Source organism: Tiliqua scincoides, chromosome 5 (assembly GCF_035046505.1).
Source record: "Tiliqua scincoides isolate rTilSci1 chromosome 5, rTilSci1.hap2, whole genome shotgun sequence".
Lineage (NCBI taxonomy): Eukaryota > Metazoa > Chordata > Lepidosauria > Squamata > Scincidae > Tiliqua > Tiliqua scincoides.
Window position 1 is genome coordinate 123,947,681 of NC_089825.1, and position 24,662 is coordinate 123,972,342.

The following is a 24,662-nucleotide window of genomic DNA, read 5'->3' on the forward strand; positions in this document are numbered from 1 at the left end:
CTTCAGCTTTTATACAGGTAAGAAGGAGGTAATAGTAGTAATGAAAATGAGGAGGAGGAATTTTACAGGCTGTGAGTCCAGGGCGGCAGCAGAACGGAGCTGACTCTTCATAGAAGCTGATGCTTCCACTGTCCGCTCCTCAATCTTCTGGAGGGGACGGAAATTGTTCTCCAGATGGGGTCCACCGGGGGAACTTGTAGAATAGAGTTCTGGAAAAGCTGCCACCTGCCAAGGAGGTAAAAGGAAAAAGTCAGGTTGCAGAAAGTGGAAGCAAGAGTGGTGACAACGTTGATTTTAACTCTTAAAAGCCAAGATGTGGCAACACCATGGTGGGAGCTTTGATATCACAGTAGGATTTAACAGGATAGTCTGAGCAAGATGACTCAACAGAATTGAACACTAGAGGGTTCAATAGAAGAACAACCTCTTCAGTTTGTGAAGTCACCTGATCATGACTCAAGACTAAGCAAAGTTTCTCCTGCACTACCCTAGCTGCACCTGACCAGCTCATTCAGTGCCACTGGACCAACTACATTTGCATCCCTCCAATGATATTTGCATCCCAAGGTGCTCAGGGTGGGATCAATAGTTCTTTCCTCATGCCCCCCCCCCAATATTATCCTCAGAATAACCCTCTGACTGTGAGGAAGGTGAGGCTGAGAGGTAGTTATTGATCTGAGGTCACCTAGTGAGCTTCCTAGATGCATGGAGGTTTGAATCTGGGTCTCCCCATTCCTAGCCCAACACTATATCCACTACAAGCCACATAGGCTCTCATGCTGTATGTCCTCTCCCACCCATTTAATGCTTGCATGGAACTCTCCAGCCAGAGGCGGAATATCCCAATTGCCTGTAGTTCAACAAATAAGTGAGGTTGTGTCTATTTTGTGATTCCACATAAGCACAGAAAGAACACAAAATGTGGTACTGGCTGCAGAATTCAGATTCCTGAAAAACCTTTGCTTTCTTTTTAAAGCAAGCATCTAGTCCAGATTGGTTGAAAGACATATGTTAACTGAAAGTGTATGGGTATTGCCTGGGGGCAGATCGGAGGCTAGTGGGAGTGGGCTAAACTGCACCTGTTAAGATGGTCCTACAGTTAGAGCAGGTTTCAGTGTACCCCATAGCAACTTGCCCCCATTGATAAGAGGAGCAGAATACATTATGCAAAACATGAAAACATAGTGCAGATATGCTTATTTTGCATCATTTAAACAAGTTGTTCAATTGAGCTATTTTGGTGCTAAATTTAGATTTAAAAAAAAAATCACACTGCACATGCTGTCTCTGACTGCTGCTCTGAACCTTGACACGACTTCTGATTCCCATGTGAAACCTGCCTATGGCTCTACCCTGATGAAAACATTCCTCCCTTGTAAAATACTGATGACGCCAAGCGTTAGTCTGAGTAAAGTAGTCATAAGTTCCAGCTTCCTGCCCCTCCCTCTCTATCCCAGCTAAGCCCTTCCCCAAGGAGACTGCTGCACTCACCACTTTTAGCGGCACCAGAATGGGTTCAACAAAAATGGTCCAGAGGACAACTTCATTGCAGTCAGGGGTGGTGAGAGACCCAGGATAGCGGTAGTAGCGGGCAAGGTCTGTGGTGCCCAGCAAGTCCAGCAGGGAGACAGTGCCATCAAGATCTGTGTCTTCACCTGTGTGCAAAGAGGAGGCGAATGGGTAAGGACTCAGACGCAAAACTAGTCTCAAACCTGCTTTAACACAGATGGCTCCCAACCAAAGGGTATTGGATATGATGTAGGGCTTCTGTGAGGTCCAGAGATTTCTTACAAATACTTCCCAGCTACAAGTTGGCATCCTTCAGTCTCGGAAGACCATGGTGTCACACTCTGGATGGTGGCTCTGGAACAGAGTGTCCTCTCCAGTGCGCGAAGCCTGGGTAAAGTAGGTATGGAGGATAGGCTGTTACCCATGCAGCAAATCCCCCCTCTCCACGTCGCTGGAATGGTCCAATGGAAAGGCAGAAGCCAATACGGTTGGTTCCAGCGGCTTTGCAGGAGTTGCCAGAACGTGACTGTGTTCAGCCATGAACTGCCTCAGGGACTCCGGCTCCGGATTTTGCTTCGAGGTTTACTCCTGAAGCCTTTTCCATAACTGGATGTAGCCACAAGGCAGTGGAGGTTTGGGATCAGAGTTTTCCTTCTCTCAGATGAGCTGCCTTCCCAGGCTGACGAGTCCCATCTACCCGGTGGCTGTTTAGTCGCCTCTTACGACAAGTACAGCCAAACTGAGGGCCTATTCTTATCCCCAGCCCCCAGGGGAATACTTCCCAGCACTCTCATGAAATTCCTAGGAGGTGTCTGAACAATTATGCCACTTCCAAATGGGATAAGATTTGTAACTGAGAGGAGGAAGCAAATTCCAACTACTGGTTGTGGCAGTCATTATGGCTGCCACTCCTTTCTCAGAGCTGGTCAAGGAACCAGGTGCCCCTCTGAACTTTACCAGCAGACTCACCCTTTACAGAGACTTTTGGCAGGTACTTTATAAGTGATTCCCATGCTTCTGCTGTCTTGCCCTTGGTCTTCTCATAGCCCTGTGGTAGAAAGGAAATGCAAAGCAGGGTATATTGAAGGAATATTTAGCAAAAAGAACCTAGGAATCCCAGCATCCAGGATCCCTGGCTGCATCATTATTATCACCATCACCAAACAAAATCCCCAAGATTTTTAGGGGGGGGGGGTCATGATAGTTAGAGGCCAATATAGATTCATAGCTTAAAAACTCACAGCTCTGGGTTTCTGTACTCACCTGGACAAAGAATCCCAGAACAGCAATTCCTTCTGGGTCCTTCAAAGCATCTGCTACACTCATGTTGTTTTTAGTATGCACAATATGTAACTGAGGAGAGATAAATGAAGTAAGAGAAGAGTGTGATCAATTTGGGTTATCACTGTTAATCCAACCTGCTTTCTTTTTGGGGGGGAGGGGGACACACGGGACCTTCATGCAATTATATACACTGTTATACTTTAAAGCCATAACACCTATATTATGCCTTCCTTCCTCCACTGTCCTTGGGCATGACCCCTTCTAATTTTAATAAACACATATCAGTCTGGGAAGCTCTGCAAACCATTTAACATATGTGAGATTATATTCTGATTATTTGGTGGTGAAAGAAATAAGCTTTACACATGCTCAGAGAGAGGACCTCTGCTCTTTTGTTTTTGTTTTTACTGTTTTACAAATTCCAGGGTGAAATTCTGGCTCAGATTTAGGGTGACTGCACGCATTATGATGACTTGTGTTTCATTCTGTTGCTGTAGCATCTTGAAGTTGCCAGTAGTGTTTTCCCTTTCAGGAACTTCTTAAAAGTCTAGGAGACCTTTTGGGCTCCAGATCTTGCAACCTGAAATATCTGGGATGGGAAGTGTATCCATACCTCCATGGAGTACTGCCTGCCATTGATATAGTGCTCAGATCCTGGCCTGGAGTTACCATTTCCCCAGTGCAGATGGAAGGATTTGGCTGTGTAGGGTGCTGGAAGTCCGTGGCCACTGAGTTGGAGCCCATCTCCCAGTTCTACATCAACTGCAGATGAAAAGAAAGAACCAGGTATGCTTCTATTTATTCCAAGAAAGAGTAGAGTTGGTTCCAAATTTGAGGGGGACCTTGGCAAGGTGCCTGCTGTAGACCCCTCAATGGCAGCCTTCCCTAATATTGGTGATGGGTGTTGTGGAGGACATAGGTTTATGTAGCTGTCCTGTGGCTATTCACATGCCCAGGTGAAAGGAAGGAGGCTCACCTAGCCAGTGGCAGCTGGTTGCTCACTGGACCCCATTTCTCCAAGGGGGGTACAACAAGCAGCAGTGCCTATTCAGGGGGGCAGCTGTGCTGGGCAGTGACTGAGAACACAAAGTCCTCAGAAGAGTCCTGCAGTCAATCCCCAAGACTCTATTTGGGGCACTGATTCCAAAAATTACATCAATTTTGCCCTATCGCTTATAGTTTAGGAGAAACAGTATAGCCTCTTTAGTGAATGGTTCAAGCAGCTTTCTTGTGAGGAAGAGTATGCCACGGCTTCAACACGAGGAGGCTGCTTGAACCATTCACTAACAAGGCTCTGCCATTTCTTCAAAAGAGAGGTGGTAAGGCAAAACCTATGCCAGTTTTGGAATCAGCACCCCAAATGCATAAAAAACTACCATAAATTTTGAAAACAAAAAAGGTTCTCTGACCCTCAATTTCACAGGTTTGTGTTATGGTGTCAGTCACATTAGTTCACACATGAGGGTAAAAACAGGATGATGAAAGGTTTGTCCTCCCCCCCTTTCCTATTCCAGAAACGTTTGGGTTTGATCCAGCTAAAGCTGATGAGATGATGCGTTTTTTTCAGTGTGAGTGAAATATCATTATCAGAACTTTAGGTAACAGTTGCTTATATGTTCAGTAAACAAACACTGAAAAGGGGGAAAAATACACCTTTTTGTTAGGGAAGGTATGGAGAGCTACGAGGAGAACTTAATCTGCTGCTGCAAGGTATGCCTTTTTAGTTTTATGAACCACCTTTCTCTTTTCAAACTTTTTTTCCTGCTACCCTGCACATGCCCGATCTGATCTCGTCTGATCTCGGAAGCTAAGCAGGGTCAGGCCTGGTTAGTACTTGGATGGGAGACCTGGGTGCTGTACCTGGCCTGGGAATACCGGGTGCTGTAGGCTTATACCATAGTCTTTCGATACTGAAGGTTGCCAACCATTTCCTAAGGGCTAGAAGCTAAAAATGTTTAAAAAAAGGGATTGCAGTTACCTGTTTTTCCAGTGTTCTTCATTTCCAATAGTTTTTTGCTATCACCATAGCCAGTAAGAATTATGGGGCCCAACTTAGAGTTGTGGGTTGTCTTGTCAGGGTTGATGTCAATGGGAGACTGTCTCTTGCCACCACATTGACCCATGGATAACCATGTGCTAGGACCTTGCCGAGAGGAAAGAAGAAGCCAAGAACAAAGTTAGCATGATAATGAGATGCAATTAGCATGGTAATTAATTTCTAAGAATTCAACTAGGTTGTTACTTAAGGCACTCTGCACATTTTTCAAGTCACATTCTATATATTCTAGAGCAACAATTTTCAACCACTGTGCCATGGCACATTGGTGTGCCACAAAAGGTCTGCAGGTGTGCCGTGGGAATTTGGGAGAGGGTCATATATTAATAGGGCCATTGGGGGATGTGAGCCCCTAGTTGATAGTGAGGTGTGCCCACTGGCACACCTGGGGGAATCGGGGGAAATGCCTCAAGGTGCCACTCTTTGGGGGGTGCCAATGTGACCCCCTCCCCCGCTGCTTTTGTTGTTTTTGTCATTGTCCTTAAGAACCCTTTAAAGCACCTCAGAAGGCCTTCAGAAAACCTATAAATGTAACTTCTGGTTTTTGGTCAAAGACCTTCTTAGACCTTCTAGAGGCCTCAGAAGGCCTACTGGAGGCTGGGGAGGCTACGCACAGCCTCTCCAGCCCTCAGAAGGCCTAAAAATGTCACTTTCGGTTTTCTCTGAAAACCGAAAGTGACTTTTTAGGCCTGGGTGGGGGTAGCATTTTATGGTCCTGGCCCTGGGTGGCAAGGGGGCCAGGATTACAATTGGATGTGCTTTATCAATTGCCTTATCATCAAGCAACAGATGGTGTGCCTTGACAATTTTAGTCCTTGTCAGTATGCCATGAGATAAAAAAGATTGAAAATTGCTGTTCTAGAGTAGAGCTAAGGCATTAAACATTGTTTCTTGTCTATGGAGCCATAGCTCAAAATGTCAGGGTATGCTAACTCTCTACAGGTCAAAAAAAGAGCTGTAGATTTTCCTTACCACAGTGGTGGTCATCATAGCACCAGGGACCTACACAGGGAAGAAGCAGAGATGGCATAAGCTTAGGGAAGAAAAGCCTATCTGTGTAAGGGAGGGGTGCAAAAGTACTAAAGAGACATCTTTCAGTCTCTCCCTTAGCAAATGGAATCCTTGTAGAAATGGAGGGGGTTACCTTCAGAAGCAGCATAGCATTCCCCTGAAAGCAGAACAGCCAAGATTAGGGCCCTTTGTAGCCACATAGGAACCATGATGTGCTTTGCCAGCTATGGAGAGAGAAGCAGAGGAAAATAAAAAGGGTTACAGTAGGCCATTCTTGGACTAGCGTGTGTAGACAGGACTATACAGAATTCAGAGTTTCCTTTTTAGTAGAAGCAGGGAGGAGAGCCAATAATAATTGCAAGTTCCTCTCCCCTCCTAGGAGAGCTCAGAGATTCTCCCCCACAATGATGAGTCTCAAAACGTACTTTTAAAAAAAGTCACTTTGATGTTATATGAATTTCTTGGCTGTCCCATACCAAAGTGTGTGGAATTATGATATAAAAGTGGATTACAAGGGAGGGAGGGAGCTACACAAAACTGCAAAACACACATAAAAATGGAATGAAATAAAACCTCAGAGTCAATTAACAGCTTAATGCTGGTTGCCAAAAGCCGGCCCAGATAGACAGGTCTTGTGAGGCTTTACACAAGAGCTTTGGATTGTACAACTCTTGGGACTGGAGGTGGCGGCGGTGGCAGCAATGGGGGAGCTCTGTAGTGTGAGCAACCACCATTTTCCACATGTCTTCAATGTCTGAAGTGGGTGAGCCAGTGGTGTTCTCTGTGGGATCTATCAATGGTTTTGTGTGTGTGTGTGAGAGAGGAGGGGGAGCTGGGTGAGTTCAGCTGCACTGATTGTCCCTACTTAGAAGGGACAGTCCCCATTTCTGGAACCTCTCCCTGATAAGTCACTCCTGGTTTTTCCCTGTGTTTGCCTTTGGGGGTATCTTGCCAATGTGTTTCATGTGACTTTTGCTAGAGAGGGCATTCTTCAGCCTCCTCTGAACATTCTTCAGTTCTGCCGCCTCCTCTGGATGGCTGAATCTGGAGCAGAAGCCCCATTGCTTGCACTTAAGTGCTGGCACCAAGTTTCTGGGTACCTAGGGCACCATCAACAGTGTGATGGGCACTACTGTTGCTGCCTGATCAGATGGTTCAGGGGCCAGCCCAACTGAGCGGACTCTTTGATGGGCATGGGCCCATCCCTCAATGCCACTTTTGATACACATGAGCACTTAGGTTCTGCCTAGTGTGCACAGCCTGCCATTTCACACACAGTAGCTACCTTTTCAACCACTGATATCTTTTCAACCACTGATAACCAGTTGTAGGACAATGTTCTTCTAGCATATTTTAAACACCTACACACCCACTTATATCATGGCATTTAAATGTGTAAAACAGGCAAGCGCATGACCACAGCATACAAGAGGCAGAGTAGAACTTTCAGCAGTGGAGAAGCTCATACAGTGTTCCTCCTTGCTACAAAGATGGGGGTGCCACAGTCATGTCCATGTTTTTGTCTGGGAGCTACTGGAGGGGATGGAGCTACACTACCGCAAATGAGCTTAGAGCAAGAGTTACAGCTACAGACATTCTGAGTTTCTTACACATGTTGGAAAGTTTTGTGTATGTGGGAAAACAGCATTTAGGTCATCAGGTGTTCATATTACATGGGCATCATTGCCACTGAACATACACACTCAGGGAAGTTACTCTAGGCCACAGATTCTCAGCAACAACAATGCCAAAGGGCCAAATATGATCATCACACAATACACTCAACAGCTAGTAATTGTTATACAGGAAGGCTATAGCACTGAAAGTGATCCTACTATGAGGTGGAATTCAGCCCTGGAATTCCTTCGAAATGCCAAAGCTAAGTTCGAGAACACAATCATCATTATCTTTTGGAACTCTTTGTCACAAGATAAGGTGCTAACTCTACCAACAGGTTAGGCATGATGATGGCGGGTTGATCCATCAATAACTTTGATTGTATAGAAGGAACTTCCATGTTCAGAAGTGGTATGGACACCAGCAGGTAGCAACAAACAGGGAGTCTGTCGCCTGTATGCCTTTCTTGTGAATGTTCAGAGGCATCTGGCTAGCAACTGTTGGAAACAGAATACTAAGCCAGTTGGGTCTTTAACCTGATCCAAGAGAACAATTTTTTTGTTCTTTCTGTGCGTCTGAGCAAATGCCAAGTGTGTTTCTTTCATCACTCAAAATAACCACATTTCTCTGCAGACACAGTTGCAATTGGGATGCACAGTTTATCTGCCAGAAGGGAGACACTATCAGAAAGAGACACTAGCATAAAATCAATGTTTCTAACTTCATCCCTTTATCCTCCTACCCCAGGTCTTTGCTGGTGTCCCTAGAGGCAACATGTGCTTCTTCCAATTCTGCCACTAAATCCCCCTTATCCTTTTACCTGGCGCAAGGAATGCTCACCTGTGAAATGTGTCTGTCTCTCTCTGTCCTCCTGGACAAGGTGACACTGATGATGGCAAGAAAGCATCCTGGCTGCTCAGATATATATATGTGTGCCTGTGTGTGTGTGCATCAAGGTCACCACCCAGTCTGACTACTGGGGCGGGTGGAATTACTGCAAAAGGAAGGGTAGATTACAAGGAAGGAGGGGAAGGAAGAAGAAGATACAGGCAGGCTGGTAGGCAGGCTAGATTAGACAAGGCAGGCCACACACAGATGCATGAGCTCAGCCTCCTGTACCAGACCGGTTCCTTGAAACTGGAGGGAGCTTAACCAAGCATTTGTGCAAGGGATGTGAGCAAGTGGTTGCACAATTAGGAAATGACTCCTGACAGCTACCGTGCATGAGGAAGAACACGTTCAGATTTCACAAAGGTATCCCTTTCTCACCCACACAGAAACCACTCTTGACTCCTGTAGGGCCTTCTACTCTAACTACTGGCTTCTGAGGTGGGGGTCCTGTGTCATATATAAATGTACATATATCGCTGTCCTGGAATGAGCTGGAATCCCTAGCATGTATGCACTGCTGAAACAGAGACTCCTGCGTTGGCTTGGTCATGTTGTGAGAATGGATGATGTCCGGATCCCAAAGGATCTCCTCTATGGAGAACTCGTGCAAGGAAAGCGCCCTACAGGTAGACCACAGCTGCGATACAAGGACATCTGCAGGAGGGATCTGAAGGACTTAGGAGTGGACCTCAACAGGTGGGAAACCCTAGCCTCTGAGTGGCCCGCTTGGAGGCAGGCTGTGCTGCATGGCCTTTCCCAGTTTGAACAGACACTTGGCCAACAGTCTGAGGCAAAGAGGCAAAGAAGGAAGGCCCATAGCCAGGGAGACAGACCAGGGACAGACTGCACTTGCTCCCGGTGTGGAAGGGATTGTCACTCCCGAATCAGCCTTTTCAGCCACACTAGACGCTGTTCCAATTATGTTCCTTATCTTACATCAGACCTATTTTGCTTGTGAAAAAGGAGTTCACCTGCTTCCCTGTGGTACTCTAAATTCAGAAAATTTACCCTTCTATTGATGAACTCAGGAGTCTTGGCACCTAACCCATGGTACATTGCCCAGAAAAACTGGCCTGGACTGCTCCTGTGTTTTAACAGTGGTTTGAATAGCAGAATATGACAGGTGATGGTTTTCACAAGCAGGGAGATAAGCCTTAGCACTTGCTAATATCTGAAGAGGATGAAAAGCTGGCTCTTAAAAATGTGTGTCCTGACTTTTTCTTGATTTTGTTTCATTTTCTGCTGCCTGTTTTTTTGGTATTGTTTGTGTTTTTAATTGATATTGTAAGCAACCTTAAGTCCCCCAAAGGGAGAAAATTCTTCATTCTCTATATTTGTGGTTAGATTCCAGGAGCACTGACCTCCTGACCCACTTGTACCCACACACTGAAATGATGATGATTAATTTATGTTCTGCACAGAGTCTAGAGAGGTGTGTGTGTGTGTGTGTGTGTGTGTGTGTGTGTCCAGTGCTCATTGAGATACATGGTCTACATTGTTTTCCTCCATCTAAGCCTTGTCACAAAATTAGGGTTCCTATCTTAAAAAATTTTTTTTTTTTTTTTACTTTTACCATCTTTTACTGAAAGATCTAGATTCAGTCATTTCCCCCTGCAGCCCTATTAGAAACTCAGTTCTCCTGGCTTCTTTTCCACACTTTCCCCCATCAGACCTGACTTGTTTCCCAGTTCTGGGGAAGGAACTGAGGAGTCCAGTCTTACCCTTTTTTCATTAATGTTACAACTAGTGTTGAGATCAGGCGAGTATTTGATCGGAGAGTGGAGGGACATTGTTTTCGGCCAGCCATTTTCAACCACTGTGCCGTGGCACACCGGTGTGCCACGAGTGGTCCACAGGTGTACCGCAGGAATTTGGGGGGAAGGTCATTTATTAATGGGGCCAATGGGAGATGTGAGCCCCCACTGGCAGCATGGTGTGCCTCGTCAATTGTCAAAAACCTGATGGAGTGCCGTGACCATTTTAGTGCCTTGTCAGTGTGCCGTGAGATGAAAAAGGTTGAAAATCACTGTCTTAGGCAGACAAACATGTACTCAGTACGTATGTGGGTCATTGCTTTGTCATCACAACAAATCTCTTCTTGTCACACAATAAGAACCACAACATTCTTATTGTCAGTTTCAGGAGAATGGGTTGGGTCAGGGACAAGTGACTTGGACCCATTTACCATCCCTCACCATCACCTAGTATTAATCTTGTCTCTGTTGCTTCAGTGCTGAGCTCAGGGTAAGGTAAGAGGGTGTTGAGTAGGTCACAGCAGAGGAAGCTGCAGTTAGAATTCCTCTGGTGAGTTCTATTGGAGGGGAGGAGAATGAAGTTCAAGGAAACTCCACTTTTAAGTCCTCTGGAGAAGGTGAAGTGGTGATGGGGACTGGGGGAGAAAGACTTCCAGCTATAGGAGAGGGTCATGACTTCTGGGTCCTCTGGGGGACATCAGACCTTCTGGACCTGGGGGAGGGGCAAATGTAGGGTTGCCATCTAGTTAAAGAAATCTCAGATGATTAATCAGATGAGTTATAAACACTTAATTACTACATTAAATCTGCATCCATTTGCTTATGATTCAAACTATTGTCTGGAAGGGGGTAAAGAAAACCCTTCATTTTGCTCATTCATGCATGCAGGCATCCATCTTCAAAGAACCATTCCCTCCACTGCAAAAGTGAATGGAGAATGCCTCCTCTAGGATAAGTGCCTGTTATCTAGGGTTTTATAAGCATTTCTTGTAAAAATAAATACTTTCTTAAAATGGTTTTCCAAAGTGATATACGTATTTACAAATTAAAATAACACTTTAATTTGAAAAAAAAGTTTTAAAGGTTAAAGGGTGCAGTCCTACCCAGATGTGTGCATGAGATGACAGGGAGAGTATGTGATAGGAATAAGGACTCCCTGAAAGGGGAAGGGAAGTGTTACTTTACTCACTAGCATCAGAGGAAGGCGGTGGGGACAGATGTGAAAGATTAGTGAATTTCTGTGCTTAGCGTGGGAATAGCAGAGGTGGTATGTGTACAGTTGCTGGGGCAGCTGGTGGGGGCACAATGCAGGACTTTGTCCTGGTCTCCAGCAGCCTGGCACCAGGGCCCATGAGAGGGGGGTACAAGGGGTAAATTGTACCTGGGGCCAGGGTCAAAAGGGGGACCAGGAACCAAAGGAGGGAGCCCAAAAATTTCCTGGCATCTTACATTTTCTGATCTCACCTGGGCCCATGAGAGGGGGATGCAGGGGGAGCATTGCATCTGGGTCCAGGGTCAAAGGAGGGGAGTCAGAAATTTCCTGGGATTGCCGAAAATGTTTTGCGCATGTTTTGTGTGAAGACTAGCATTCACATTTTCTGTAAGCCTATTTAATTTTATATATTGTAATTTGTAGAAATCATTTGAAATTGTGATCCAAAGGAGAAGGGAAGGGGCCCAAAAGAAACTCCCTCTGATAATAGTCCTCTCAGAGGCCCTACCCAAGCCTATAAAGCTAAAGAAAAAGGCCTCCAGGTTAGCGTGCGTGACTTCCAGGCAGGTAGGCACTTGCCTACCTATTTGCCTGCTTATTGATTGATTTGATTGATTTATGGCCTGCCCCATTAAATGAGGTCATATTTTGAAGAAGAAATTAAGGTCACCGTGGGATCTCATGGAAGAAGCCAGTTTGCGGAGTAGAGCCTAATGGCAAGGCTGAATTATTGGCTCTCCGGTTACAGGAGGTAGATATCCTGGCAGGGATGTGGGGAGCTGAGGGTTTTCCCCATATTTCCCAACTCAGCTGCATTTTCTCCCCACCATCATGTTTGTGAGTTTACCACATAGCCCTGAGGCAGAGAGAGTGAAATGTTTGCTGCAACGGCGAGGTGGAACTGCCTTTTGACATCCTTCCGCCTGCCAGGTCTGAGTTTCATTTGATGTAGAAACAAATACAGTTAGCAGCAATTTTGCATGACCAAAATGAGAAGTATGACCCTGAATGTCCTACATAGCAGCAGCTGGCTGCCGCGCATCTTTCAACGTCCTCCATTCTGCTCTCAGCCTTGGGTGCCAACAATTGCCACACCAGAGGTGTCTCTGGGAGACACTCCAGAGTTTATAAGTTTCCTTCTCGTTTATAAGTTTCCACCCTACAGGTACCTCAACCTCATAAACCAGAGGGATGGAATGCAGTATGATGAGCTTCAGATTCAGGACTCCTGGGTTCTTTTGAGGCAGAGGTCCGATGATCACATGGTCCGATGATCACAAGGAGCTGCTTTTAAAATTCTCCCCCAAACTCCCCCTCTGTGGCAAAGCCTTGGGCAGGAGGTCTGGTCTAGAGGGTTGAGCCTCCATTTGCCTGAAGATAACATCCGAAGGTCACCAGTTCGAGGCCACCGGCACCGTGCGACCTTGAAGCAGCTGACAAGCTGAGCCAAGTTATTTCCATCTGCTCTGAGCGTGGGAGGATGGAGGCCAGAATGTGCGACCAGATCAAGAAAGAAACATCTGATTGCTGTGGTTTCTTGAAAGATAGAACCTTTCAAATTGTAAAAATCCCTACGGGGATTTAAATTTGCCTGCCTATGTAAACCGCCTTGAATAAAGTCCAAGGAGAAATCTGAGGACCAAGAAAGGCGGCATAGAAATACCTGTATTATTATTATTATTCTTGAGCTACCAGAGACTCACTTTTATTGAACCTTCTGCTAGCAGCCATTCCGGCGACTCCTTTGCAAATCCTGCTCTCCTCTATCCTCCCTACAGTAACAAGGAAACCCACTGTGGTGTGGGTCAAGTTTGGGGCTGCAGGAGGCCAGGGTTGGTCACTTGGCTCAGTCCTGAAGTTTATAGCATGGCCCTGTGCAAGTCAGTGGCTCTTGCCCTACCCTTCCTTGCCATTACTGTCTGCAAGGATAAAACAGGAGAACCCCTGAACGATGGATGCCCAAAGCTCTTTGAAAGAAGAATGGAACAGAATTTAGATGGTGGCTGGACTTTACACAGCAGAATGAGGTGTGCCTCTGCAGATGGGATACCATGCTTTAATTTGCCCCATGTAAGCAAATAAGAACTTAAAAAGCCCTGCTGGATCAAGCCAAAGGTCCATTTAGTTCAGCTTCCTGTATCTCACTGTGGCTCACCAGGTGCCTCAGAGAGCACACAAGATAACATGACACCTGCATGCTGTTGCCACTCCCTTGCACCTGGCATTCTGGGGTAACCTACTTCTCAAACCTGGAGGTTGCACATACCCATCATGGCTTGTAACCTGTGATGGACTTCTCCCCCATAAATCAATTGCCTTTTTAAAGGCATCTAGGCCAGGTGCCATCACCATATCCTGTGGCAACCTGGAAAACTGGGACATCAGGGACAAATCCCTGCAACAAGAAAACTGGGACATCAGGGACAAATCCCTGCAACAAGAAAACTGGAACATCAGGGAGAAAGGATGTAGCCCAGCTCTATTCCTGTTGTGCGGATTTTCTGTTTTCAAGGTGTTTTAATGTAGAGGAACATTCTGAAGTGTGATTCCCTACCTTCTGACCAAAGTGGAGTGCTCCATTCTAGACTTTATTCTGCTGGTATTATGTAGCACAGGGGTGTCCAAAGTTTTTGGCAGGATGGCCGCATCATCTCTCTGACACTGTGTCGGGGGCAGGGGAAAAAAGGAATTAATTTACATTTAAAATTTGAATAAATTTACATAAGTTTACATAAACAAATATATTAAAGATGAACTTATATGAATGAATGAAGGTCTTGCAATAGCTCAAGGTCTATAAAAGGCCTTGCACAAAGCAAATCTGGTCTTTCCTTTGCTGCTGCTACTGCATCACAGACATGAAACAGCAAGCAGTGGAGGGAGCCCTTGGCCCACAGCTCATGCAAGAGGTCAGTCACCCTCACAGTGAGAGCAGTTGCATCGGGCCAGTGCAGGCTCCAACAAAACTCTGAAGGGCCAGAGGCTCATTGGAGACTGGGGGCTCCCAGAAGGCCGCATTGAGAAACCTTGAGGGCCGCAAGTGGCCCCAGGGCCAGGGTTTAGGCACCCCTGATGTAGAGTAAGCCTAAGTTAGATACTAGAGGTTTGGGCATACAGGACATCCTCTGTATGGGGGGGTGGGGGTGAGAGAGAGAGAGAGCCAGGATGATGTATATTGTAGTGGTTTGGGAGTTGGACTTAGACCTTAAAGATCCAGGTTCAAATTCCCATTCAGGCATGAAGTTTTCTGGGTGACCTTCGGCCAGTCACTATCTCTGAACATCTCCTACCTCTCACAGGTTTGTTGTGAGCACAAAAGGAGAGGAGGAACACTGTACACCACCCTGAGCTCCTTGGAGGAAGGGTGGTATAAAAATATGAAAAATAAAATAAATGTATGTGAAAGGTCACGTCCAGTTCCTGGCAGCATCTCTAGGCCCATGTGTGAAATCCTGGAGTGTTGCTCCTTGTCAACATATGCAATATGACCTTGATGGACCACTGCTCCAACTCAGCATAAGGCACTTCCTGGGTTCATCTGACAAGGCCACACTGTGTAAAAGTCACCACATTTGAGCCAGCCTGGCCTCTGAAAGTTCTGAAGCAACCCTTGAGGTGGTCAGAGGAAGCTGGAGGGTCAACCTCAGAGTAATGTGGCTAACACCTTCTGCCTCTTTCAGGGCCATCCTGAGACCTCCTGACTTCTGAGATCACATGAAAAATGCTGCCCACTCCTCGTCCAATGATGTGCCACCCTTGGCTCTTCTCACCACTCTAGCTCAGTACTCTCCTCTCCTTCACATATCCTCTTCTGCTCTGTTCTTTCTTCCTCTTCCAATCCAGGGAATGGAAAGAGGAAAAGGAGCAGCGGAGACAAGTAGACAGGAAGGAAGGGGTACACCCACCAATCCGCTGCCTGAACTAACCTCTTCCATTGGCTTCATGAATGGGCCGGCCCTGGTTGCTTTGAGCATTTGCCTAGGATTCCCTCCAGCTTTGTCTCTGGAGGAAGCTTGAGAACTATTAGTCTGAACCTGGCTTACATACATCTGCTCTTGACATGTGGGCATGCTCTGACTACAGCTCCAACCCTGGGCCTGGTCTCACCTGCACTGCAAACAACCAAAATATCTTCTTTCTCACTCTCACCAGCATGGCCCAGCATGGATGAACTTGGAAGGTACAGTTAGTGAAGAAGCAGGATCATACCTGCCCATCCCCTGGACCCACAGGTCACCCCCATAGTGATGTAACTTTACACTGGTACTGGTATGTGTAAAGGTCATGGTGTGTAGGTGTTAATATCCCTGATGTATGTGTGTCAATGACCATGTGATTCAGATCTGTGCATATGTAAGTCTTATGGAAGCCTTGTGACTACATGGAGGTTTCTAGCAGGCCAGGAAGTGAGAGGGGCACATCCAGTGTGTGCCTCAGAAGGGTCCTGCTTTCTTCCACCATGTATCTAAACTGAACCACAGGTAAGGAGTTTGTCTGGAAAATAACACTTTTTGACTCATTTCATCTTTTGTGTTTAGCCAACAGTTCTTCAGATTGTCCGATAAAGTCCACCTGATGGGTCAAGTCATTTGATGTGTGTATGTTTCAGAGAACATGGTGTTTGTATGGCTTGTTCTCCCATGTGGAAGCTCTCCTCTCTCCCCCTCATGATCTATCCACGCCTAAATGACTACAGTATTGGCTGCAGGGAGTTTACACTGTCATGAGCTCTGTTTATTAGATCCTCTGAGTGAACCCATCCTCACTGCAGAGAAGGTGACCTCTGCATCTCTAGCTGTGGCCAGTTCTCAAAGGTATAGCCTAGTTAATCCAGGCTGATGATCCCTAGAAAAGGGATTTTCCTCTTATGTTGCTATCATCCACACCTCTTGCCTCTAGCAACCTCACTCTGACTCAGCAGCCCTTCACAATACATTGTGACCAGGACAGGAATATCCACAACGCAATCCTATATTTAAAAAAAACAAAACCCTTTGAGCAACACAGAATACAGCAGAAGCAATAGGACACGGGGAGAATTTCATAACATCTCCTCAGTGCCACAATTTAAACTCAGTGTCAACACAACTCCATATTGGCGTGCCCCAGAGACTGGTGCAACTCCAGCCTCCCTAAGGGCCCAATCTTATCCAACTTTCCAGCACCAGTGTAGCCTTGCCAGTGGGGCGTGTGCTGCATTCTCTGATGACAGGGCACGCATGCGGGTCTCCTCTACGCAAGGAAACATTTATTTTGTTACTTTGGGACTGCATTGTGGCTGCATCGGCACTGGAAAGTTGGACAGAATTGGACCCTAAGCCCCGGGACAGAGAAGAGCTGACTCATACCAAATCCTGGTTGGCAACCTTCAGTCTCGAAAGACTATGGTATAAGCCTACAGCACCCGGTATTCCCAGGTGGTCTCCCATCCAAGTACTAACCAGGCCTGACCCTGCTTAGCTTCCGAGATCAGACAAGATCAGGCATGTGCAGGGTAACAGTTGCTGTCAACCTACTTCTTCTCCATATAATAGATGCAACCCTGATGTTGCTGTAAGTCTAAATGCACCCTAATGCAGGGCTGCTGAGAGCTGGTGTTGGGCCCATGCCCAAGATGCCTGATTGGGCCCCTCCTTCCTAAATTGTCCTACAAACCAGATGTTACTACATTATGTAAACAAGTTTTTGCATGAGCACAGATCGAAACTAAATGAGAACATTTATCAGAATGGGATAGTTTGTTTTGTCATGATCCGAACCACCTGGAAACCTGGGTTCTGGGGATTTTGTCCCCCGTCCTCAGCCTGTTCTAATTGAGAGCAAAAAAGAACAGCACCCCAAATTCCCCCATCCCCTCTGCTATAACAGAGCCTAGGATGCAGATTGAACTCTGCAGCAGTTACAGCATTCCCACCTTAGGACTTAAGCCCCTGCTATGGAGACAATAACTTAGATGATTGAGCACATGGCTTGGGGCGGTACTTCTCTGGCCCCATGCTGTGCACACTTATAGCACACGAAGAAGAACTTGGTGATGGGAACTATGACGAAAGGGCACCGTGAGCACAAAGATAACACTTTGCACAATGAACGTGCTGTCCTCTGATCATGGATGGGAAGAGTACCTGATTAACTTTTGTCTTCTCAGAATTCTCATGGTGGGGACTCTGCCCCTGGAGGACCCCACTCACAAACACCCAACTGGAATGTCCATCGCTCCAAAAGGGGTTCAAGGACAATGCATTCCATACAGGTAAGTATGAATGGGGAATTCTATGCCTCAGAGCATGATTGCTGGATATATCTCTTGTGCCACTGGCCTTCCCCCACCCTGCACCCTTCAGAATTTGTCATGTCTTTGCTATAAACTATGTTGCCTAACTACGTCTTTCTCATACAACAGCTAATAGCAGTGAGTGTGTGCTCTCTTTTGGTGAATACCATGTCTTCTGACATTGCGGCTGTTGACCAAACACCCATCCTGAGCTCTTTTGTTTTTCAAGATTGCAGCATTCCCTTGTGGAACAGAACAGTCGTCATTACCCACAAGGTTCGGCTGCAACTCTCTACAGGAGAGCAAAAGGTAAAGTCCCAGGCACGGCCCTCTCTCCTCCCCAAGCACTAGTACCACATGTGCACTCAGGTGGTGCTACCCTCAGTCACAAACGTTTAGCTTGCATCCTGATCCAGAGACCTGTGTGTTGCTGCTGCTATTTCTTATTACTCTTTCTCTATGCCTCTCTTGACAGGTAGCTTTCCATCAGGGGAAGAGAACATAGGATCCAACACTCCCAGCCACACAAACCACAAGGAAAGCCCATGGCATAGATGACAGCAGTGACTAGTGCAATTTTGGCTGTTCCTCTGTGCAGTTGCTAACTTGCTTGTTTCAGATAGTCCCCTGTAGCTTTGCAGGGCTCCACGATGAAAGAGAACCCCCATTTATTAATAACATATTACATGGATTTTCAATGTTCTATAGTTTGCCTAGGCTTTAAACAGAGCCTAGTCAAGTTTAGGAAAGGATCACAGCAAAAAGCAAGAAGGCAATTACTCCAGGCGTGAATGTTGTGACCAATGTGCTCTCGGCTCAAACTCCCAACCAACGTGGTATTGACTAATTAAAAGGAACAAACAATGAAACAGAATGTAAGTTTCTGTTTCCTGGCTACCAGAAATAAATATAAAGAAAAGTTGCATATCTCCTGCTGCAGGCTGCAATATTGGGGTTTAGATAAAACTGGGCAACGTTACAAAATTGTTTTTCCTCTGGTTAATTTCTGTCCCAAGCAAGGAAAGAAAAGAGGAAGGCATTGTCATGGGATTAATTTTAGGAATTTTTAAAAATTCAGTGTTCACAATGGTGGGTTGAAACATTCTTCAGACTTTGCACTTGGAGCCTACTCCAAAAATGTGTGGAAGTTCCAGAACTGAGCCAGGTGCCCTGTGCTGCTTTCTTGTATTTAATGTTTTCAAAATTGTGCAACTTTCCTAAGAAATATTACCCTGCACATGCCCGATCTCATCTGATCTCGGAAACTAAGCAGGCTCAGGCCTGGTTAGTACTTGGATGGGAGACCGCCTGGGAATACCGGGTGCTGTAGGCTTATACCATAGTCTTTCAAGACTGAAGGTTGCCAACCAACCATTCAGCCTTGGCACCTGCAGTTTGCAGAAGCATAAGTGCTCACACACTCTGCAGTATAAGTCCTTGGAAAGGAAAATTTGGCAACAGAAGGAATGATCCCCTTTGGCACATTCTGTTGTCCAGCTGGGAGGTTTTTGCTTCCCTAGTTTCCCTTTTCCATTTCTTCTTTAATCTGCAGGTTGTACTGCCTGGACTGCAATGTAGCATACAATGGATAGGTAAGGTAGTTCTTGTTGTTTTTATGTCTAAATAAATGGTCCAGTCCCATTCAGATACCGTACCAGTGGCACATAAATATGCAACATCCACTACGTCCTAAGCCAGGGGTGCCCAAACTCCGGCCCGGGGGCCACTTGCGGCCCTCAGGGACTCCCAATCCGGCCTGTGGGGAATCCCCAGTCTCCAATGAGCTTGTGGCCCTCTGGAGACTTGCTGGAGCCCGTGCTGGCCTGATGCAACTGCTCACAGCATGAGGGCAACTGTTCGACCTCTTGCACACCTATTTCACGTGTGTGAGGCAGCAGTGGCAGTGAAAGAAAGGCCAGCCTTGCTTTGTGCAAGGCCATTCATGGGCCTTGAGGTATTGAAAGACCTTCATTCATTCGTATAAGTTCCATCTCAAATATATTCATTTATGTAAATTTATTCAAATTTGAAATGTAAATTAATTCTTTTTTTCCTGGCCCCGACACAATGTCAGAGAGATGATGTGGCCCTCCTGCCAAAACGTTTGGACACTCCTGTCCTAAGCTGATGGTGCACCAGTGTCACAAGGTGCGACAAGGGCTGTATGCCAAATCTGTCCTGGTGAAGAAACACTTCTGCAGCCCTTCCCAGTTACGCCCCAGCATCCATGGAAAAACCAATGCAGCTTGTAAGCTACAGAGCTTTGTCCTAAAGTTGGCATATTGTTAGCATGTCGTTGCTGTATCATCAGTATGTCATTGGCAGTCATCACTGTGACATCAGCATGTCATCAGTATAGCATCTGTTCATCGTTGCTGTGATGTCCGAGGATCCAATCACCTCATCCACGCAGCCCCAAGGTCGCCAGGGTAAACTGAAGAGGGGGTGGAGCAGAGGCAGGCACAGGGTTGCTGGGAGGGCTCCTGCCAGCCACCAGGAATGAGCAACACAGCAGCAGACACCACCCCCAGCCATGGGAAGATGCCCCAAGGACACTACACTACACTACACTACACTACACTACACACACACACACACACACACACACACACACACACACACACACAAACATCATGACACAAAGAGACCATCCCACCCACCTCTCCTACAGTAGCTGTTTGCTTAAATATACTGTAGTAGGGATTTCCCTTGTGGCTTGTTCCAGCACCCCCCCCCCCCCAAGCTAAAAGGTTCATTTTAGCAGCTGATGGGTTCCCCCACAGGGTCTTGACTCCTTGCCTTAAGACGGCTTTTGTGTTCCCTCCACATGAAGGGAGCCTTCATTCCCTCCAATGAAGCAGTCTTCTTGCCCCTAGTCTCCTATAGTCATAGGACATGTCTTGGCAGCTTATGCTTTGTAAGTGACACAAGGGGATTCCAACTGAGTGCTGGAATCCCTGACCACTCTGTTTCTGACCCCTTGTTGCTTGGGTCACAGTAGCTCCTGCAGTGGGAGGGGCTTTGACATCCTTGTGCCAGGCAGGCTGTATGTGTGGGTGCCATCTGTTGATGCCAGGAGGGTGTCTCCCTGTTGTCATGCCTTGTTAGGCTCCTTCCATGCCCTGTCTGTGTGGGGGCAATGCCACATGTCACCCCATGTTTGGTATAAGAACATAAGAAGAGCCCTGCTGGATCAGGCCCAAGGCCCATATAGTCCAGTGTCTCACAGTGGCCCACCAGATGCCTCAGGGAGCATTCCCATAGGTGCTGGGAGAGTGACTGACAGGATTTGCACCTCCCGGGGGGGGGGGGGGTTGAAGCTTTTCTTTTCTCAAATAAGGTATAGATCACCATTCAGCCAATGCAGCTAGTTAGGCTGATAACTCTGAGTAAGGCATACTGTGCTTGACGGTGCTTTGCTTCAGAGTGCTTTACTATTACAGCACTTTTCATGTTTATTCTTTTCGGTGCTCGCCCTACTCTTAGGAGGGTTTTTGGGAGTGAAACACACATCCAAGCTGAACCAAGCAAGTTGACCAGCACCATTTTGTTACTCACACTCATGTACTGTATGTACTGAAGCATTATTTATTATTTTTATTTTTGCATCTTTTTTTTAGACCTAGAGCTGCTACACACTTAATAAACAATAGTGTAAATATATTATTAGGCTTTTATATGCACTGGCAAGGGGGGGAAAGGCTGTGATTCACTTGAAGGTAGTGGTCTAGAGCAGGGGTCTCCAAACTTTTTGGCCAGAGGGCTGCAAGAAATATCTGGCACAGTGCTGAGGGCCGAAAAATTTTTAAATATAAAATTTAAATAGATAAATTAGAGTTGGAACTTAGATGAATGAATAAATGAATGAGTGGGCTCATTCACTCAGCCTCTCCAGCTCTCAGAACACCCTCCAGATGCAATCAGAGAACAGCTCTGGTCATGTTCAGTCGAGTAGGCCAGAGGCTTTCAGGAGACAAGAGGCTGGCTGTGGGCCAGATAGAGGCTCGCTGTGGGCCGTATCTGGCCCCTGGAGTGGGGTTTGGAGACCCCTGGTCTAGAGGGTAGAGGTCTAGTGTCTTCATGGTAGTGGTCTGGAACCTAACCTGCCATGTTAGTAAGGTTTTAACCTGCTTATTTAAACCTTTATTTTTTCAGTTCTTATGTTACTACTCTGTAAAATACCAGGTGAATACTGATAATGCAGTCATCATCTCCATCAGGGATGTGTGGTGGGTGGGATGCAGGTGAGGCAGAGCCTCCCTAGCGGATCCCTTCGAGAAGCGCCGCCGCTGTGTGAGGTACCCAAGTGATACAGGCTAATGAAAGCCATGAGCTAAACACAAACAAATCATTTAAACAGAGCAAATGCTTAGCAGTTTAAAAAGGAAAATGTTAAAATGTTTACTTATGTTAATGAACCAAATGTTAATGCTATGTTATGGGTGTTAATAGCTAAATTAGTTATTAGTTTCTATGTTTAAGAAATAGGAAAAATGTTATGTTTAGTATGCTTATATGTTTGGAACAAAAAAAGCATTTTTCTGGTCTTTGCAAATTGCAAGCAGGCTGTAAATCAGTCTCAAGGAATGTCAAGGACTAGATAATGGTTTTTGTAAAAAAGGGAGTAAGAAGCTGGAATTTTCATCTGTCAAGCTTAATTGATATGATAAATGAAACTAAACTGAACAGATTAATTCCCTTTTAAATAAAAAATACACTCCAAAGCTTGAATGTCAAAACAAGTGGACAGGAGAAAACCTATGGAAAATTCCTGCTTGCTTCTAACCCATGGCAAGAAAAGGCTTTTTGGATTCTTAAACAATGTTCATTTAGGCTTCTCTTTAAATCAAAAAGAGTCTTGTATATTCCCTATACCCAAGCATCATAAGAAGTGCCAAAGTTTGCATGCATTCATCAATATTCCAATAGTTATTGCTTAGCAATGTATGGAGTTTAAGGTGAATTTTTAGCTGTCAGAATAGTTAGATCAAAGCATGAAATACACAGAAAGGGGAAAATTATTGAAGAGGCTTAAAGCCACAAGTTTGAAATTGTAATTCAAATGTAACCTTGAGGAGGCAAATGTCTGGCAGAAATTAATTAACAAGGAGACACTAGAACTTTTATCTTAAGAAAAGCATTCCAACTCTATAGACTCAAGGCCCCACCTGTCACTTTAATTGGAACTAGAGAGTTACAACTTAAAGTGAGATTAGATACAACATACAGGATAATGGATGGATGATGGCCGGATCCCAAAGGATCTCCTCTATGGAGAACTCGTGCAAGGAAAGCGCCCTACAGGTAGACCACAGCTGCAATACAAGGACATCTGCAAGAGGGATCTGAAGGCCTTAGGGATGGACCTCAACAAGTGGGAAACCCTGGCCTCTGAGCGGCCCGCTTGGAGGCAGGCTGTGCAGCATGGCCTTTCCCAGTTTGAAGAGACACTTTGCCAACAGTCTGAGGCTAAGAGGCAAAGAAGGAAGGCCCATAGCCAGGGAGACAGACCAGGGACAGACTGCACTTGCTCCCGGTGTGGAAGGGATTGTCACTCCTGGATTGGCCTTTTCAGCTACACTAGACGCTGTGCCAGAACCACCTTTCAGAGCGCGATACCATAGTCTTTCGAGACTGAAGGTTGCCAATACATACAGGATAACAAATAGGGAGTAGCCAGGATAATTAATTAGGAAAAGTTGTATCTCTCTTGGCACCAAGAAATGATAAAACTAAAGGTTATACACAGGTTAGAAGCATTTTTAATGAGGAGAGTTTATCTTGTTTGACAGACAGAGATAGAGTATTCTAAGATACAGACACCTACAAATCAGCTAGACGGGAACAAGATAAGCAGAAATAGCATCTATGGGAGAGTCCCCTAATTAAGCCAATACATAATAAGAGCCTCTAAGATGACGCAGAGAGAAATGAGATTTGTTTTAAATAAGAAAAGAGTTCTAAAGGAGAATCCTTTTGTACAATAAGAGTTTAGTCTGTCCTGTATTAAATAAATGAAATTACACACTATATAGATCACATAAAGGGAATTACACATGGGATAAAGGAAAGACCAAAGGACTTAGTTTAAACAGAGGTTAGCAGAAAGCCAACAGTGATTGATGAGACCAGACAGAAAGGAATTTAGAGAGATAGTACTGGTGGCTCCTGTCAGGGTCAAGGAAGTAAGGAGTGCCAAAAGATAAGAGCAAATAATTGAGTGCTTGTAAAGATATCTCTAGCCAATCCTGAGAAAGCCCCCATCTCTGACGTCACACACCAGCCAATGAGAAATGTAAGACTCTTCAGACAAAGGAGCCAGAATCAAATATAAGGGAGAGGCTCACACTGGAAAATTGCTCTCTCTGAGGGCTCTGGGAGCTCCCACGTGGCTCTCACTGCTCTCTTCGCTTTGGACAGGAGTCCCTGAGAAGCCCGTTGCTGGCAACGAAATAAAGCTTGCAGACAATCACCACTCTGGCCTACTGAGTTTGCTTTTGAACTTTGCTTTTGACCTTGCAACACAAGCACCCACAACCCATGCGCAACATGGTGGCAGCACTTTTCAAAGGACTCCGCTGGGAAGGCTCTGCATCCCCTGCCTCCCCACCCACCACATGTCCCTGATCTCCATTATTTAAAGCTAAAGCCTGTAGGTAAGCGTCCTGCCCCCTTTCAGAATAACGCAGGAAAATGACTGCAAACACTATCAGGACATGGGGCATCTCTAACCTATTCTATGGACGAAACTACAATTCCCATCGCGCCTTTCCCCAACAACCCTGCGAGCAGGGACCGTAAAAGAACTGTATTTCCCATCGTGCCTTGCAACCTGTTTGTTGGCGCATGGCTCTTTCGGAGTTGTAGTCCTCTTATACAGCGGGAGAGGAAAAGAACTATAACTACCGTCAGGCACCACAGGGCTCTACCCGAACTCGGAGACTCGCGGTGTCTCTCGGGAGTAGCAGTCTTTCAGCACTACAATTCCCAGGGTGCCCGGCGGGGGTGCTTTGGCGTTTGGGCCGCTTGCCCTCGGTGGGCGCTTTTCCCAAG

At 46.0% G+C, this 24,662-nt stretch overlaps 1 protein-coding gene and 2 pseudogenes across 1 annotated transcript; 1 reads left to right on the forward strand and 2 right to left on the reverse strand.

Moving 5' to 3' along the window:
* Positions 1-9: 9 nt before the first annotated feature.
* Positions 10-13,066, reverse strand: LOC136653482 (carbonic anhydrase 4-like). The gene is made up of 8 exons (XM_066630379.1): positions 13,039-13,066; positions 5,822-5,851; positions 4,772-4,936; positions 3,407-3,555; positions 2,773-2,862; positions 2,479-2,557; positions 1,492-1,655; positions 10-225 (listed from the first exon to the last, which is right to left on the reverse strand). The coding sequence occupies exons 1-8, from the start codon at positions 13,064-13,066 to the stop codon at positions 10-12; spliced, it is 921 nt and encodes a 306-aa protein (XP_066486476.1).
* A 3,661-nt stretch (positions 13,067-16,727) lies between these two features.
* LOC136654721 (5S ribosomal RNA) lies at positions 16,728-16,847 on the reverse strand (annotated as a pseudogene).
* Positions 16,848-18,824: 1,977 nt separating this feature from the next.
* LOC136654676 (5S ribosomal RNA) lies at positions 18,825-18,942 on the forward strand (annotated as a pseudogene).
* Positions 18,943-24,662: the final 5,720 nt, after the last annotated feature.

Coding starts and splice junctions, on each gene's coding strand:
- LOC136653482 (XM_066630379.1), bottom strand. CDS start 13,066: ATGGCTGCTAGCAGAAGGTTCAATAAAA. Junction 2,863..3,406: donor GCAGGCAGTACTCCATGGAG/GTATGGATACAC, acceptor ATCTCTCCTCAG/TTACATATTGTGCATACTAA. Junction 226..1,491: donor TTCTGGTGCCGCTAAAAGTG/GTGAGTGCAGCA, acceptor CCTCCTTGGCAG/GTGGCAGCTTTTCCAGAACT.